General features: G+C 38.2%; 1 protein-coding gene across 13 annotated transcripts in view; it reads left to right on the top strand.

Annotated features, from left to right (window-relative positions):
* The first annotated feature begins 14959 nt into the window (after positions 1-14959).
* Positions 14960-18955, top strand: part of BIRC6 (baculoviral IAP repeat containing 6) — a 190377-nt gene continuing 186381 nt past the window's right edge. For 7 of the 13 annotated variants that reach the window (XM_023537784.1, XM_011372105.2, XM_023537790.1 and 4 more), the window contains exon 1: positions 14964-15370. In XM_023537784.1, the coding sequence (XP_023393552.1) occupies positions 15052-15370 (319 nt within the window). In that variant the 5' untranslated portion in view covers positions 14964-15051. Of the gene's footprint in view, positions 15371-18955 lie in introns of all 13 variants that reach the window. The other 6 variants (XR_002783251.1, XM_023537786.1, XM_011372104.2 and 3 more) reach the window with 4 other exon arrangements.

Below are 18955 nucleotides of genomic sequence, written 5' to 3'. Positions count from 1 at the left end.
ATTCCAGGACTGGGGCAGGAAAAATACAGGAAGAGCCTGGAACATCTTTTTGTGCTATGTCGAAGTCACAGGAACCTATATGAAAGCGCTCTCCTTGACCAAATCTGTAACAATTCGAACAGTCAAATAAAAAATGAAAGCAAAGGAATATAACCTATTGAGTAAAGAATAGGAACACAATGAGAGAAAGAGATTGATTGATTGATTGATTGATAGAGTTCATTTTTAAAGTAGAAATGATAGAATTAGAAAATCATTTAGCAACCATCATAGTAATAATTATGGATGCTAAAACTAGTGGGTGAAAGTTTGAGGAATAACAAGATACCTATTAAGTACAAAGGGTAAACTAATGACAGTGGAGAAACCTGGCCAATACCACCTTAATCATTGTCAAAGATAACACCACTAATAATGGGACAAACCAATGTTATATGTCTCCTGAAGCACTGACAAGAACTTAGCATCACTTCTGTGGTATTTTTGCCAAAGTATATCTTGATAGTGGTGATAGTTTCATGAGTGCAAACTCGTCAAATTGTATACATTAAATATGTACAGTTTTTTGTATACCAATGAAATGGAATTTTTAATTTAAATATATGTACTAGAGCTTAGAATGCCCAACACATAATAAGGAGTATATTTCTGTTTGCTGTTACTATAAGGATAGAAGAGAAGCCTAGGTAATATGAAGATATAAGATGATGACGGTAAAGAACATGAAGGTAGGTGACATTTTCCTTAGATTATCCAAGTCCCAAGAATCCCAGGACTCATGATAGTTTACTTTAGTGTCCAATGTTGCTTGGATTTTTTTTTTTCACTTGGAAAGAAACTAAAATTATATGATCTTTAAGTGGAAAGTAAAAAAATAGCCTTTAATTTGAAAAAAAAAATGGAAAGGTTTTGTAGGCAGATCATAAGCACACCATCTGGTTAACTTGAGAAATCCTAAAAGTTTAGATTTCACATTTTTATCAGCCATGCATGTTTTAAGATAGAGCTCACTAAGCTAAAAATATCAAATCATATTTGTTCTGCTCTTCATGAGTTAGTTGAAAATGCCATTCAATTGCAATGCTAAAGATCTCATTTATCTTATCTAAGAATCAGAGTCCATTGTGGTTTATATTTATGAAGTTCAAATGTTCAATGGTGTGTAAGAAAAATTCATCACGTGAGAAATAGGTAAGGTTGGCATAGTAGTAGTTATCTCTAAAATCAAGTTTTAGTTCTTTAAAAATACAATCACATTCGATGATTCTCAACCATAGAAAACTTTGCCCCCAGAGGATATTTTGCCAAATATGGAGACATTTTTGGTTGTTACTGAAAGTGGGGGATGGGGAGATCATGTTACAGGCATCTAGTAGTAGAAACCAGGGATGCTGCTAGATATCCTAAAATGCAAGGGCAGTCCTCCCTCCCTTCAGCAAAGAATTATTTGGTCCAAAATGCCAACAGTGCTGAAGCTGAGAAATCCTACACTAAATGAACGCATTTGCTAATACTTCAAGCAGTTAAAGTCCTACTAGTGATGGAATAAAGCTTCTAGTCTTATCTTGATTTAGAATATTAATCAGCTAGCCTAGTACACTCAATATATATTTGTTTAATTAATCAAAAATTTGTGCTGCTCTTATTCTATGAGTATTTTTATGGCTTTTCCTTCATTTATATGTGCACTAAAATTGGACCAGAACATCACTACCTACCTCAGAAGTATTCCACTCTTGTCTCAAAATATGGAAAGAGAGAGATTTTCATACAAATTTATAGATAAACTAGGTTACAGAAAAGTAGAGAAAAGCCAGTATTCACTAGAAATTGAATATGAAAGAGAACCAATCTGTGTGGCTTCTAGTAGAATGAAAGAATTTTAAATGTAATAAAGACATTTATTAGGAAATCTCATTAAAAAATAAAAAATTTAAACAATGTAAGAATTCAGTCATGCTGTGCACATCTCTGAAGCTGTTCAAGTCATAACTACTTATCCTGACAAACTGAGGATGATAAATCTCTCCCCATCGTCCTTGCTTATTTTGTGCTTGAGAAAAATCATGTAGCAGGAGGTTACTTATCACTGCTCCACTCCCCATGGAGCATCAGCTTGAAGGTACACCCATGGCCCCTGTTAAAATGGAGAAGATATGGACTGCTGAGAGCTCCTCTACACCACTTGGTTTTATTTCTCTCTAGCAAAGGAATTGTGTACAAAACTTTCATCAATCTGTGGCAAAGCCTCAGCTCATCTGATTGAAAATCATGTTTAATGTGTTATATTTGACTACCTCATCTGTCTAGAAATCTCTGAAGTGAGAAACAAGTGATAATTATTTAGGTAAGACAGTGGCTAAAGAAAAAACAAAAGTATTCTTTAGAAACATCAAAGTTTTATTGATTTGTATTTATTTGATTATTATGCTATTTAATTGGTTATTCTAAAATATCCTAGATCTAACAACGGTTCTCCCTATGTTTGATATGCTAAGGACAAAAAATTATTATACCTAAGTTCAATCTAACTTGTTTCTTTTATTTTCATTGGCTGTTTTAAGCAATTAAATTAATATTTATTTTTTTAAAAAATAGCACCTAGTCCAGAGGACTTGTAATGAAATGCCACAGCCCCAATGCCTGCCATTCCTCTTTACTCTTCATCTCAGTGCTGCTGCTCAGGGCAACTCATTTTGTTTTTGTTTTTCAGGTAATCATTTTTAAAACTTGAAATAATATTCCTATGTTAATATTGCTTGATGTGTCAATCGTAGACATTTATTCCTACCTTTAAATTGTAAGGATTTAACTACTTGAGCAATTCTCCTTCCTCTCTTTTGGTAGTTATATTATCTTTAGTTATTTTATTGTAATTCTTTATAACTTAAAATAAGATAAACTCCTGTTTCTTATTAATCAGCTTTATATATATAGCAGCTCTTGCCTCCCCGATGTAAGATGAAGCTATTATCACATCTTCCTTTCCTTCTCTCCTCCTCTTCTTCTACCCAACATCTGTCAGCTTCACTTTTGGTTTCTGTCTTTTAATTTTCTGACATCAAGTTTAATGACAACTATACCCTGTTCTGTAGCTAAAAATAAATATTCAGTGTTTGATCTATAACTGATTCTGAACTTTGAACGGCAGCGAGCAACATTTGCTTTATTATCACTATGTAAATATTGCTCGGTGCAGAGATAGGTGCCAGGATGACATTTCCTTCATGGGTCCACTTTTTGACCCCTCCGCCACCTAAAAGAGAATGCCCCTTTCCTTAAATTCCATTAATTGTTCAAACTCAAGCCATATTTTAATTTGCTTCATATCTAGACCGTGGCTTTCTTGTGAATTTTTTTTCCTTACAAATTCCAATTGCCTTCCTTTTTCCCTACTGAGAAGAAACACGTGTCTTCTTTATCCATCTATGGCATGAAATGCATTCCATTCTTATTCTTGAACACATGCTCCTTAGAACTCACTGACTTTCATCCTATGAAGACAGATCGCTTCCATCTCTGCTGCATCTTGGCATTCTTCACTGGGCTTTTGATTGGTTGCTGTGTTCTTGTATGCCACGTTGTCATCTTTCTTGATTATTGCCCTTGTTTTGCTGGGATAGATCAATACATTTTAACAAGAGTTTTTTGTTTTCAAATTTAGATCATGTCCTTGATTCTCCTTTCTGAAAAAAAATTAAGTGATATCTACGTATCTGAATTTCTTCTACTCATCTTTCAACTTCCTTTCTAGTTCCCTTGCAAGAAGAGCACCAATATTGTTCTTTAACAGGTAGACATCTTATGAATTCTGTAATTTAGAGCAACCATTCGTTCTCTATGTGGTGGAAAAATAATCCAAATAAAATGGGAAAACCTAATACGTATTTTGCAGCATAAAAGTTGCCAGCTTTTATAGAGATCGAGTGTTAGTCTGACTGATTTTGTCAAATTGTCTTTAACAGTATTACCAATAATATAGATTAACTGAATTTAATGGTGCAGACACAATCATTGTAGCTATGTAAAGAAAAGACCTAAATTATAACCCAAAATTTTATTTTTTAATAATGGACATGAGATCAATTGTTATTTAGCTGAAAGAATTTAAGCATATTTTAATGTTGAAAATATTTTTAAAATAGTTTCTTAGACTGTTAATTATTTCTTATAAATATATCTTAAAATGGGCTTGATTTGGGAGCCTAGGACTAAAGGCAGGTAAAGGTTGAGGTTATTCAAAGGGATTCATAATCCCAGGAGTCTTTTCTATAGTAAGACAGGAACTAGTGTGGTTGAGCGGGCCTAAGAGATCTGTCAGAAGAATATGACAGGATGCAGGAACTCAGCTTCGAAAATCCCATTCTTCAGAAACTGAGTCATAAGTGTAGAAACTCAGCTCCAGAGGGGAGGTTATACCATGTGCTGAGAAACTTGAAACAAAATTCAGGTCAGATTAAGCAGCAAAGCCACAGGGCTACAAAATATGAGCTTTGCATATCTTATTAGCCTGGGGTCAGGGTTAGAATCACAGAAAAGGATAAGGACCAGGAGCAGGGTGGGAGGGGAAGTGAGAAAGGGGGGTTAAGGTGGTGGTAGTTACAATAACTTGGATTAAAATGGCAGAACATTTTACTATGTTATTTTTCTCTGAAATCTTACTGATTGTGCTATCCAGAGTTTGGTGCAGGAAACAGAAACCATTGCAAATATTTCAAGTATGAAGGGATTTATTACATGGATTTATGTGCTTAGAAAACCTTGAAAGGGTTGAAGGAATAGGTTCTAGGCCAAGGCTTCAGGAATGATTCCTAGAACAATGCAGAACTGATTTACCAGCAGACTGACTTCTGAGGCCACTATTTGGCATGATTCAGCTTAAGACCACAATGCCATGGATGCCTTTCAGGTTTCGAGAATCCAACATGGCTCCTGTTGCCAGAGTCACAGCACCCCAACCCCCAGGAAGCTATAGAAGGAAAACTAATAATGAAGGTGCTGCGGAGATGAATAAAACCTCATATTTCCCTGACCTCACCTGCAGAAGAAAAATAAACAAGAGAAACAGGAAAATAGCTTTGGTAGGCAACTGAAAAATGCCTACCAAATCTCATTGGAATGTGTCTAATTGATGGAAGCCTTCAGGGATTCCTGCGGTTGGGAACGACTGCTCAGGAGGATAGAGTGAGGGACACCAGGAAAAGTCAGAATTAGAACCCAGGTCGTCTGACCCAGGCATTCCTCTCACTACACCATGTTCCCTCTGAGCATTAATATCAAATTAATAAAATTATACCCTTTCGGGGGAAGTTTAGTATAGAGTCTGAAAGTACAGGCTATGAAGTCAAATGGGGAGTTCAAAGTTCTAACTCTAATTTCTCTACCTGCTAATGTATGATATTCCTTAGTTCTTTAACCTTTTCCTTAACTTTTTAGGACTTCAGCAGCAGCATCCATAAAATAGGAATAACAACATTTTGCACTTTAGGATTGTTGTAAGGTAGATCCAAGATAATGTTCCTCCTTTAGTCTTCTCAGATAGTGTGTACTGCCCAAATGCTGACCTATGTATTGAAAAGTTCATTGCAGCTGCTACTTTATGGGAGAGAGTGCTCAGCAAAAGGCCTGTTCTGCATTATGCCAGGGAACAATCAGAATATTAACTATTCTGACACCATATAGCAGGTCAGAAGTGGGGGAAAGATGGGGCATGAAGTAAAGGGGACCTCTCAATTAGGCAAGAGAGATCACAGCCATAGAAAAATGTTAGCTATCCAGGACAGATCATGCTAACCTAGAGGAAGATCCTGAGATGAATAGCACAGCACATCTCTTCCTTACATGTCATATGGCTAGACTCTCCCCATCTTATTTTATATTCGGGAAACCTGGAAAGCATCTTTTAGAGATTTGGATCTTCCTTAACTCAATGGGACTATTGGCATTTGATCTGGGACTTGTGCAGGGTCAAGGTATTGATCCTGGGGCAAGTAGTCAGGAGATATGTTGATGTCCTCATTCTTCTGAATCATAAGTTCTACTGGTCTGAAACACTATGACAGAGCATTTACTGTCATACTTTTCCTTTATTCAACCGACTATGTGGTCAGAAAAATGGGAAATTTTCCTTGACTTTTCCCTCTCCCTCACAACAGTGTTGTTGAACCAAATATTTTTGATTCTTCTTTTACATGTCACGTTAGCCACTGCTCTGCATTTCTTTGCAACCATGCCAGTCCAAGCCACTATTTTTTATCTCCTGAATCTTGCATAGGCTACTTTGACATTTCCTCTACCTGGGACCCTCTTCCTTTGCTTCTCACCATTCAGATTTTAGCTCTACTGGCCTTCCTTGGACACACTCTCTTATGTTGTCCCCTCCTAGTCACCAGATCAGATTCTCTCTTTTCCTTCTTTAATTGAACTTAACAAAATCTAAAATCATCTTATTTGGTTGTTTATATTGCATTAGAATATACCCTCCATGAGAGTAAAGATTCTAATTGTCTTTTTTCACTCTGTACCCCCAAAATGGAGAACGGTGGCTGGCATTGTTGAATGAATGAATAAATAACTAATCTCTTAATTGGCCTTCCTATTTCTGCTCTTTTAGAGTAAGGCAAATGAAGCACTTGCTTTAGGTGCAAAATTCAAGGGGGTGCGAAAAACTTCTGTAATCATTGTAAATCATGTTTCAATGCAATACTTTTTTTTTTTTTTAAGGTGAAGCAACCCTTGGTTGACCTCAAAGATTGCAAGACCTTGTCAGCTTACAATCCTTTATTTTTTACACCTACTTCTCCTGGTCTTCCTATGTGATCTCCTATCCAAGTACTAACCAGGCCCGACCCTGCTTAGCTTCTGAGATCAGACGGGATCGGGCTTGTTCAGGATGGCATGACCAATTGAAAAGCATCACAATTTTAAGCAAAAACAGAATCTACACTTGCATGAACCTGTTGTACTTTTCTCAAGTTAACCCCATCCCTGATTCCAATAGAACTTCATTTACAGAAACAGGGAGCTATACAGTAGGCCATAATTTAAAAATTTTAAAAAATATTGCTTTAAGTTATGATTTATCTGGATCACTGAGTGTTTTGGCATCACTTTAAATTTTGCATTTGAGGTTAGTGTCTTACAGCTCCCTAGTCTGGCTGTGCTTGTTGCCTTTAAATTTACTCTTCACATAACAGCCAGAGTGGTCTCATTAAAGGCAAATCGGATCATGCCCCTCCCTTAGTTAATTGTTTCCTTTGCATTTAATAGAAAGTCTAAAATTCTAGGTGTGGCCTATACCTGGCAGTTCCTACATTAGGTAATTCTTGCTCTTCTCCAGAATCCAATTTTGTGCATTCTTCCCATGGCCTACTCAACTCCAGTTCCACTGGCTAGAACAAGCCAAATGCCCCATTGCCTTCGTACAGAATGCTATCCTAAATGAATATTCTCTTTTCCGACATACTCTTCCTCTTCAACTGATATTTCCTTTTCTGGTTTTTGATGCCAGCTTGACTTCCTCTTATATTGAAAAATCTGACTTGACTCTCCAGCCTGAAACAGTTTCCCCTGACACTTTCTTATAGCACTGTATGTTTTCCCTTCACATTTTTAACACATTTGCAATCACATATTTATTTTGATGATGATTTGGTTAATGTCTGTCTGCTCACTTGATCGTATTACCCCAAAGAGCAAAGATTACTTCTGTTTTTGTCACTAGTGCCAAGTGTTTAGTAGGTACTTAATAAATACCTAACATAGTGACTAGGACATAATAAATTCTCAACAAATATTTACAAAATTATTATTAAGTAAATCAGATGAAAACAAGAAAGAAAGCAAATGAACTTTTCAGACACTTTAATGAACTTCCAGTTAGTTCCCACTGTTTTTTTTTTTTTCAATTTTTTTTTAGTCCATGACTTTTTCTTTAATCTCATGCTGCAATCCTATGTGTGTCCTTATCATATCTATAGCTTCTGAAGGTGTCTATCTTTAGTCCAGAACAGCCTGGTGAATTTTGTTATGATTGCCTGAAAGTGTCAAAGGTAAGTGGATCAGGTATCCTTTCAATTAAATGCCATATTAAGCTTTTCTCCATACGCAATGGCTGCTCACACCAAAAAGGCACTAAGCTTTTTCTTATGATTATTCTAGATCAAATTCAGAAAATAGAAGACTTTCAACATACTTCACTTCTCATGAGTGTGGTTTGGCCAAGAAGGAAGACTGAGTCCATGAAAATACAGCGTGTTCTCCTTACTTTTGCTTCTGATCTTCTAGCTCTTCGCTTCACAGATTATGGTCTAGGCAGCATTGGCCTTGGAGCTGGGAAGTCGTTAAATGTAGACTCTTAAGACCTCTGCCTCTCAGAATCTGTATTTTAACAAGATTCCTAGGCGTTGAAAAATTTAATAACGTGTTCCTAGGAAGGGTTTAGTATAAACAGGTACTCTCTCCAGAATAGGAAGAGACTGTAGGCCAGGAGTTTCCAACTCTGGCTGGTATCAAACCCCATGAAGTGCTTGTGTAAAAATATAGATTCCATGAGATTCTAATTTTGTAGGTCTAGGGTGGGGCTCCAGAATGACTTTGATGCTACCAATACATAAAATGACATTTGGAAACTGCTGATTTTGTCCAGTTTTATAATTTAACACAGGAGGTTATGGAGCTAGGAAGCTTTCAGCAGCTTGCTCATGGTCACTAGATAGTGACAAAGCTGCACTGGAAAAGAATTCTTTTGGAGGGAGATTATAAAGGTTTAATTTTATTTTTTCATTCTGGTATGTACTTTTAAAAATATTATGAAAATTTTTAAACAGAAAAGTCGAGAGACTTTTCATAGTAAACATCTGTATACTGACCACTTACATTCCACCATTAACATTTTATTATACTTGCCTTATATATCTATTCATTTCGATTCATCCATCCATCCATCCATCTTTTTTATTTTGGATGCATTTCGAAATGAATTGCACACATCAGTACATTCTCCCAAACACTGCATCGTGCATATGAGATCTTCTGTTTGATTTCTCTATTGATTTCTCATCTTTATACTGTATCACACACTTTGCATAGGAAAGGCAAGAAAACCATGAGGATAGCAGAAGTGAGCAAAACAGTATAAACCTGTTAAAGAAAGCAAGAAACATTGATTGGTACATTTAAAGATTATTAACTCCAAGTTTCGAAGTGCAAAAATACCTCACACAAACCTAGTTTGTTTATGGAAATTACTATGGAGAGTCATTTTTAAAAAACAGTACCTTCTAAATAGGTATTAACTTCAAGAAGTCTGATCTTTGGCACTAGATGCAATATTTGGAGCTAAAGTGCTATTGTTTCCTCTGAAAGCATTTCCCTCCTATTAATCATCATATTCACATCCCAAATATACACATCCTGTAACAGCCCTAGCTTTGGCTTCTTTCCAGGACACCAGGATATCACTGATATAAAAAAAAAACTATCTAGAGAAATTGTGGGGAACCTAATCCTGTCTCAATAATGAGAAAGAAATGGGGACTGAGCTTCTGTTTTCTATTGACAGTGGATTTTTCTAATCTTTTTAGAAAAATTGTGATTTATTATTAAAGTCTTTATTACAATTGGAAAAAATAGAAAGGTTTTTTGAGCCACGCTTCTCTTGCTTAGGCCCGCTTCCACATCTGGAAATGTACTTTCCCTTCTAATAAAGCTTTTCTTTCTGCTATTAAAAAAAAAAGAAAAATTGTGAAAAAATTTACCCTTTTAAATCATTTCAAAAAATTAATAAACTTTAATTTTTAGAAGTTTTAGATTTACAGAAAAATTGAGCAGATAGTACAAAAAGGGGAATTCTCATATACCCTTTTCCCCGTATCACTTTCCCCTATTATTAACATCTTGCATTTGTATGACATATTTGTTACAGTAAATGAACCAATACTGATACATTATTATTAACTAACGTCCATAATTTACATTAAGTATCACTGTTTGTATTCTATGTTCTATGGGTTTTGACAAATACATAATGTCATGTACCCACCAGTATAGTGTCACACAGGTTTCGTTGCCCTAAAAATGCCATTCTCCACCTATTTAACCCTCCCGCTTCCCACAAACCACTGGCAACCACTGATCTTTTTACTGTCTTTCATAGTTTTGCCTTTTCTAGAAAGTAATATAGTTGGAATCATACAATATATAGTCTTTTCAGTTTGGCTTCTTTCACTTAGTAATATGCATTTAAGGTTCTTCCACATCTTTCACAGTGTATTTCTTTTTATCAATGAACAATAATCTATTGTATGAATGCACCACAATTTGTTTATCCATTCACTTATTGAAGGATATCTTAGTTGCTTTCAGGTTTTGGTGATTAGGAATAAAGCTGCTGTAAATACTTGCATACAGGACATAATTGGGTAAATACCTAGGCATGAGATTGCTGGATCCTACAGTAAAACTATGTTTAGCTTTGTGAGAAACTGCAAACTGTCTTCCAAAGGGATTTTACCTTTTTGCATTCTTACCAGCAATGAATAAGAATTCCCTATTGTTTCACATCCTTACCAGCATTTGATGTTGTCAGGTTTTTTTTTTTTTGGCATTCTAATAGATGCGTAGTTGTACTATCTTACCCGTTTTTAAGTGCACAGTTCAGTGGCATTAAGTACATTCACACTGTTGCGTTGCTATCACCACTATGCATCTTCAGAACTCTTTTTACCTAGCAAAACTGAAACTCTGTACCTATTAAACAATAACTCCCGTTCCCTTTTCCCCCCACACTCTGGCAACCACCATTCTACTTTCTGTCTCTATGAATCTAGCTACACAAGGACCTCAGATAAGTGGAATCATACAGTATTTGTCCTTTTATGACTGGTTTGTTTCACTTAACATAATGTCCTCAAGGTTCATCTATGTTGTAGCTTAAGTCAGAATTTCCTGTCTTTTAAGATTGAATAATATTTCATTATTATTTTTATCATTCATTTGTGTTGTTGGACATTTCAGCTATTGCGAAAAATACTATGAACATGGGTATACAAATATCTTTGACAACCCTGTTTTCAATTCTTTTGAGTATATACCCAGAGATGGAATTGCTGGCTTATATGGTAATTCTATTTTCAATTTTGTGAGGAACTATTATACTGTTTTCCATAGCAGCTGTACCATATTATATTCCCACCGACAGTGCACAAGGGTTCCAACTTTTCCATATCCTTGCCACCACTTATTTTCTATTTTTGTTTTTTTGTTTTTGTTTTTGACGGTAATCATCCTAAAGTATGGGAAGTATCTCATTGTTGTTTTGTCTTGACAGTAAATTTTAAGGAAATACGTATTGGCTGTCAATATCAGGCCAGATAGAAGGAATTCTTAGGAGATCAACCTTTCCATTAGAAATAATTGGAACTTCATCAGATCCTGCTTTGGGACAAAGGAAATCTACCTGTAAACTTCAGTAGAGAGGTTAATTAATTTGGGCATTAGGGTGATGATTTCTATTTTTTTTTTTTTTTTTTAGTTTAGAGATTCCTTCATTGACATCAAAGGTTTTTTCTGCATTTAGATTCCCTTATTACATCAAGCATTTGTTTTATGCAGTGTTTGTATATGGCTCAATTGCATGTTTGTGTGTGTTGTAGGTTTTCTGGAGCATGTTATAAATGTGCCCAGATTCTAGCTCCCATGGAGTGATCTCAGCCACCCATTCAGAGTCCCTCTAGTATTTCTAGGGAATCCTTAGAGATAGTGTTTACTCTGTAAACTCCAGAATCAGTTTTGCCTCTCTATGCTCCTATGTAGTTGCAGATAAAGGCATCCATTCAGCCAGAACCCTTGCTTACTCTTCTGCTAATCAACATCTGCAGTTCTGAGGCAGCTAGTCTCTTTTAGGCCTCAACTTCTCCTCCTAAGCACTGGTTTCCTGCCACCAGTGGCTGCACAAGGGAAAGAGAGAGACAGGAATGAGAAACTGCTCTCTATGCTTTTTATTTCTTTTTCTTGCCTTGTTGCAATGACTTCTATTAAGTTCCAGAACTTCCAGTACTGTATTGAAAAGGAGTAGTGAAAGTGGAAGTCCTTGACTTGTCCCTGATTTCAGAGGGAAAGCATTCAGGTTTTTGCCCATAAATATGCTGTTAGTTGTAGGGTTTTTGTAGATTTTTTTTTTTTTTTATTAGGTGAGGAAAATTTCCTCTATTTTTAGTTGGGTGAAAGTTTTTTTTTTTTTCCCATGAATGGATATTGGATTTTGTCAAATGTTTTTTCTTGTGTCAATCAGCCTTGCCTTTTGTGTAGACATTTTTGATTTCAGCAAATTCCTCTTTCCAGAATGATTGTCAGTAGGACTTTAGTTGATTACCACTTATGCCCAAAAAGGTTTGACTGGAGGCCCTCAAAAGGCCATCACTTCAAAATAGACTAGCCATGAAAATCAGTACATTTTCAATGTCAGGAGTATTTGCTCTTAACTCCATGTACAGAAAGGCATCACAACACTGTTGATGTTGAACTTCTCTCAGTCTTGACCAGTTTCATTTTTATGATAATTTTAAATCGAGGAAACTTAACCTCGATCCTGAAACACTTATTGCTTCGAGGTCTCAACAAGTGCTCAAACAAAAATACATATTCACAAAAACAAGCAAGAAGTTACACTAAAGAGTGCTCTTTGAAACACTTGTTTTGAAGGATTCTATATTTATATGAGTTTGTGATATGTTGGTTAAAGGAGGTTAAATAGGGTTCTTTATCATGGGGGGGGGCTCCAAACTTTTGATGTGCTAATGTGTATTATAAATCTCCCAAGAGGAGAGATATAAGGAGAGTTGTTTCTCAAATTTCTTTGATTATGGAAGTATTTTATTTCAGAACACCATCTGGGTAATTAGCTTTGGAGAATGCTGGTTAATAGGTGAAAGCAGAGTAAATTCATGTAGACAAAAGAAATAGTTTTTTCCCCAATCAAAAAGAAAATGTAACACAGTCTAACAGACAAATATATTCATCAATTCTTTCAATATAGTGCAACATTAAAGTACAGTCAGTTTAAATTTAGAGTTCAGGTTACTAGTTTGTTTTCCCTATCAATAAGATGGGGAGTTGATTAGCATTTGAGGCCTATGAAGGGAAACTTTTCAGTTTAATGTTAAAGTTTGGTCCAAATGGGCCTTGAGAGAAAAAAACTTAGAAATGGCAGTTTTTAGTTTCCGCTTATTTCTTGAGATTTAAAAAAATGTTTAGAAAGAACACTTACAGTTACATTTAGATTTGTTTGCTTTCACTCCTTTACCTCAAAGCACTGAAGTTTTGAGCATGAGGGTTAAGTTAGGAGTATGGGTTCTGGAATCAAACTGCCTAAGTTCAAACTCTAGCTTGCTCTTATCCTCTCCTCACAAGCTGTGAGATCGGGGACAGACCATTTAACCTCTCTGTTCTTCCATTTTTACAGTTTACAGGTACTTGTAACAAAATGTAAGCAGGGCAAGTAATGATAAAATCATCATCTTTATCTGACACTGGGTGAAACATTCTCAGAATGTATAAGTGACTTGCCCAAGTTCACAGATAGAGCTGATAAATGAAGCCACAGTGACTCAAAATCAGATATTCATTTAGACTTTGATACTTGGCTATTTTCCCACTTTATTATGTGTTGCCTCCTAACATCAGATAAAAATGGCATATTTGCCATTCCAAAATGGAATGGATATATAGATTACATAAATACAACCTTGCATAACAACAGCTTTTAGATGCACTTGGAATAATCCATGAAGACTTCCTGAAGGAAGTCTGCAGGAATGTGGGAAGGTAATTAACTTTCATAACTTTTATTGAGCACCTACTATATGTCAGATGCTATTCTACATGTTTTACAAATGATTCTCATAACAGCACTTTGCTTAGGTTTTAAGGAAAAGGAAATGAGGCTTTCCAAAATGATTCCCAAAATATACAGAATATACAGTTCTGTATCTTGATTGCACTGCACAAATCTACATGTGATAAAATGTCATAGAACTAAACACATCACATAAATGTCAAATCTCTGCTTTTGATATTGTACTAAAATTATGTACTATGTAACTGTTGGGGGAAACTGGGTGAGTTGGACGTCTTACCTTCGAGAAGTATTGGTCAGGTATTTAATGGAATGTCCTTCAGTTTGTGTCTGTCCACTTTTTTCATAGGTAGGGGGTGTGGGTTTTGGGGAGGCAGATCATAGAAGTCTGTACTATCTTTGCAACGGTCAATGTAATAATTATTTCAGATAAAAAGTTAAAAAAATGAAGTTATTCTCTGAAGGGGAATGATTAGAAAATTTACTTGACTGGAGTTCCTACCACACACATCTCACATAACTCGAGTTGTTTGCAATGTGGCTAGAGAAACTAGGTTTAGTTATATGCTTCCAGCATCTCATATCTGGGCCTTTTGTTAAACAAAAAGATTCCAAGATTGGGGGCACAGGTTTGGGGGAGGTCGTTTGTTTGCTCCAAATCTAGACTAGAGGTTTTTCAGACTGTTTATTCTCAGAATAGAGCCGTGGCCCACACCCAAAGGTCTCCTTCCGGACACCGCCGAACAGCTGCACCGCGCGTGCTGGAAACCGTCCGGACGCAGGCAGAGCCGCAGCAAAGAGCTTCAGGGCCTCTCCGACCGGTAGCGCGGGACTGTGTCCCTGCCCAGCGGAAATACACGGGAGCCCAAGCTCCCCCTCTCCAGAAGCCCAGGCGTGGGGCGGAGCCCACGCAGCCGCCACTTCCAAAGCTCAGAGAAACTGGGACGTTGCGGATACGGAGCTGCACGGACCAGCGGCGCGTGGCACGAGCGAGCCGTCCCGCGCATGCTCCACCCTCCGCCTCCTGCCCCCGCCCCGCCCCGCCCCGCCCCGCCTCTTTCGCTGGCTCTCCTCCTCCTCTGCCAGCCAGCATCCTCTGAGCTTGGCCCCTCCGGGCGCGCGGCCGACGTCCCGCGTGCGTGCGGGCGCCTGACTTCATTTCCGGCTAACGCGCTCAGCTTGCCCCCTGGCCCCGGATGGTGACTGGCGGTGGTGTTGCACCTCCCGGGACTGTCACTGAGCCGCTTCCCAGTCTGATTGTGCTGAGCGCAGGCCGGAAGATGGCGGCTGCGGCGGCCTCGGGCCCGGGCTGCTCCTCAGCGGCGGGGGCGGGAGCGGCCGGGGTCTCCGAGTGGCTGGTGCTGCGAGACGGCTGCATGCGCTGCGACGCCGAAGGGCTGCATAGCCTCTCCTACCACCCGGCGCTCAACGCCATCCTGGCCGTCACCAGTCGCGGGACCATCAAAGTCATCGACGGTACCTCGGGGGCCACCCTGCAGGCCTCGGCGCTCAGCGGTGAGTATGCGGCACGCCGGGCGGGGGCCGAGCCTGCCGCGGTAGGAGCTGGGCCCTCGGGATGCCGGGGAAGGAAGCAGCCCAGTCCCGGGGCTCGGCCTCTGGAGGAGGGGAAGCGGCGTGACGGTAGCGGGGAGGCGGGAGGGCAGAGCTGGGGGCTCAGGCCTGGTTGTGAAGGGAGGCCCGGAAGCTGATGGAGGAGGACCGTAGGACTTGGCTATTTCAGCGGCTGCGGCTGGGAAGGAAAGACTGGCGAGTCGGACAGTGGTGGGAGTTGCCTTTTGGGTCTTGAGCGTCTGTAGGTTGGTCCTATGGGAAAGGAGGAGGCCTCGGAGCTCGGCCCCGGAGAAGGCCAGGCCTCCGGGTAGGACCTGGAGGAGTTGTTGGTACTGCGTTCTGCTAGATCAGGGAGCAAAAGGTTCGAAGAGTTGGTCCCGACGTGAGAGGCTGGTGGCCCGAGGCAGGCGTCCGAGTTGGTATCTAAGCCCTCTCCTCTAGTGGAGAGAAGCGGATCTTCGGTTGTTCCCAGGACCCGCAGGTGCTGGGATGTACCACCGAGGGCTTCGTCCCCGGGGTGGGGGTGGGGTGGCCTGAAGTGGGGGTGGGGTGGGAAGTAGGCGGGCTAGCTGCCTGAACTGTTCCGTCGACGACTTTAGGACTCTGGCGGACGCCATGGAAGACTAGACCTTGTCCCCTAGCTCTGGGTTTCCAACTTCCCCAGCGAAGAGAAACTCGGGACCTGCGGTGTGTGGAATGTCTTTGGGTTCGTAATGAGGTGAAACTTCAGATCCTTTCTACTTGTTTTACCACAGTGAGCCGAAAGTTGGGATTGGAGGTATGTCTGAATCTCACCGATTGAGGAAAGACGTTCTGGGGGGTGTACACGTTGGTCCAGGGACGGGACTTTTAGTATGCTTGAAGTGAACGCTCGGTGGACTGGACTGGAGTGTTTTGGAATTGCCCTGGACAAGTTATATTTGGCTGAGATGACATTTCATTTGCGGTTTAATGAGTGGCAGCTTAATTCAGATGTTATAAGTTGAGATTGGAGAGTGAGTATATGAGTTAGTTACTCATGAATAGATTTATAATATATGCAACTATCAGCATTTAGCCAAGTGGAAGTAGTTATGTGGTCTACCAATTCACTTGTATTTTAACATAGACAAATAAAGAAAGATTGGTATAATAGTTTACTGTGTGAGTAATAAGGCACTTAAGTGGCAATTTAGGGATACAAAGATAAAATAAGGGATTTAATTTTTATTAATGTGAGAGTTGTGAAAAATGGATTGTGTATAGTTATAGAATATAAACCTGGAAAATATCTAGGCTATGTCTAAGAAAGTTTTGAATTGTAGGCTTATAATTTTTCTTTTCTTGGCTTAAAAGACGGGAGGGGTGTCTCAGATGTAGCAATGAGCTAACTACAGCTTGGACATAACAGCTTGTATGTGAGGGAGATATTCATTAGAAATGGGATATCTTATTAAACTGACTTAAAAATTTTTCAGATAAAAAAAGTATAAAGAATAATTGTGATGATGTATCCCCGACTCAGTTTAAGAAATAAAACATTACAAATAGAGTTGAAGCCTCCTCTCTGTCCCTTCTGGATTGCATTCCTCCAACCTTCTCTCTCCTTTAAACATTTTAATTTAGTTTTATAATTTTCATACAACTTTATTTTTTTTAGCATATACTTGTATCTTTAAACAATATCTAATACTGTCTTATGATTTTAAATTTTGAATAAGTGGTTTAGTATTTGCATTTGGGTTTCTGTAAAAGCCGTATTAACAAAAGTTTTAAAATGATTTCAGTAGAAAGAGGAGTCTCACGAGGTGCTTTATATCTGGAGGCCATGTTTGAGAAAAATAATGTATGCTAGAGTTTGTTAAAAGTGGTTGGAGAAATTGGACATATGTGTCTGTGCCTGTTCATGAAAGGGAAAAAGTCACTGTAGTGGTAGATTACTAAAGGAGAGGGTTTTAGGTGCGTAATACAAATATAAAGGTAGGTGCATAAAATCTAATGCTAATTTTGGATAACTTAGTTGGTATTTGTTGGGGCATTTGTTAATTAGAAAAGTATGGGATTGGATACAATTGTAGATGCCTGTGCATTGAGGCTTGAATATGTGATTAAAAATATATAGAGGAGTTATGGCAAACAAAATAAAAGGATTATAGAAAAAGTTTGAAAGTAACAGTGGACAAATTCTGAAATGTTTTCATTATGAGAAGTGAAGTTTATTAATAATAATTACCAGAAGTTGTATAGGATCATGTGTATGTCATCTATTCAGATGATTGCAGAGGGAGTACTGCATTTTATGTTCTGCCTGGAATATGTAGATATTTAGTAGGTTTGTTTTTAGTGATTAATAGAGATGACAGTCCTATAAATAGAATGGGGAGAAGGTGCCAGTAGTGACCATGGTCCTAACATGACCCCTTTTGTCAGTTCATGGACAATGAGCCACCTTCTGTTCTACCCGAGAGGAAAGACATCTTTGAGGGAATAAGGAGTGGTGTAACCAAAATCATAGAGTTTTATTAGGTGATAGAATAGTGTGTCTGATGGATAGATTCAGTTTATAGCATTATGGTTAGCCTGTTATCCAGGTTGGAAATGGAAAGATGGGAACAGGACTTGTATGTATATGTATTCGGTTGGATGGCAAAAATGGTGAATTTTTAACTATATCTACTAACATATCTTCACATTATCTGTATCTGACATAAATGTTTATAAATACACTTGCATTAGATTAAGGAACTATATGTATATTAGTAGGTTAGGCAAGTGTTTACTCCCTGTTAAGTGTTTAAGGGTTAAGATTTTAGAGTCTTTGTGCTGATTCCTTGGTCTGGCATTAAGCGACTTCCATGATCTGGCCTCTACCAGTCTCTCTGTTGTTTCCCTGTTTTTTGTTCTGTGCCGTTCGTTCATTTAATTTCCTTTCCCAACTCCAGTACTTTTGTTCTTTCTTGGAATGCACCAGTTCCCTCCAGACAGTTAGACAAATCTTATCCATTTTTCAAGACCTAGAGCAGATCTTAACTTCTGATTGTTTTGGTCCGTTGTCATTCACTGAACCCCTAAGCACATACTGTCCTATTAATGTCTATTTTAGTAATTTGGCAATTTACTGTTTGTGGTGTGTTTTCTGTCTTAAGCTACTTAAGTTCCATTTTATTTAGCTTCTTGTGGATTTATGATATGTGTTTAACTGTATTTCAAACTCCTGTGAAAACAATCTTTTTTGCTTGTTTATATCCCCTCCCCAGGATGCCTAGTACAAAATATTAATAAATATTTTTGATTCATTACTTTTGGTGTAAAGTAATGAATATGGGTGCTTCCTTATATACTGACTGCTAAATCAACACCTTCTTTAGCTTTGTTTTGTTCTTAGATTTTTTTTTAGAGCAGTTTTAGATTCATAGTAAAATTGAATGTACTGCTCCCCATACACACACCCTTCAGGAACATATAACCTCCCTTACTGTCAACATCTGGCATCACAGTGGTATGTTTGTTAAAATTAATGAACGTGAATTAACACATCATTATCACATA

The sequence above is a fragment of the Pteropus vampyrus genome, unplaced genomic scaffold (assembly GCF_000151845.1).
Source record: "Pteropus vampyrus isolate Shadow unplaced genomic scaffold, Pvam_2.0 Scaffold200, whole genome shotgun sequence".
In the NCBI taxonomy this organism is placed as follows: domain Eukaryota; kingdom Metazoa; phylum Chordata; class Mammalia; order Chiroptera; family Pteropodidae; genus Pteropus; species Pteropus vampyrus.
Note: the sequence above shows the minus strand (reverse complement) of the source record. Positions and strands in the feature narration are given on the sequence as shown.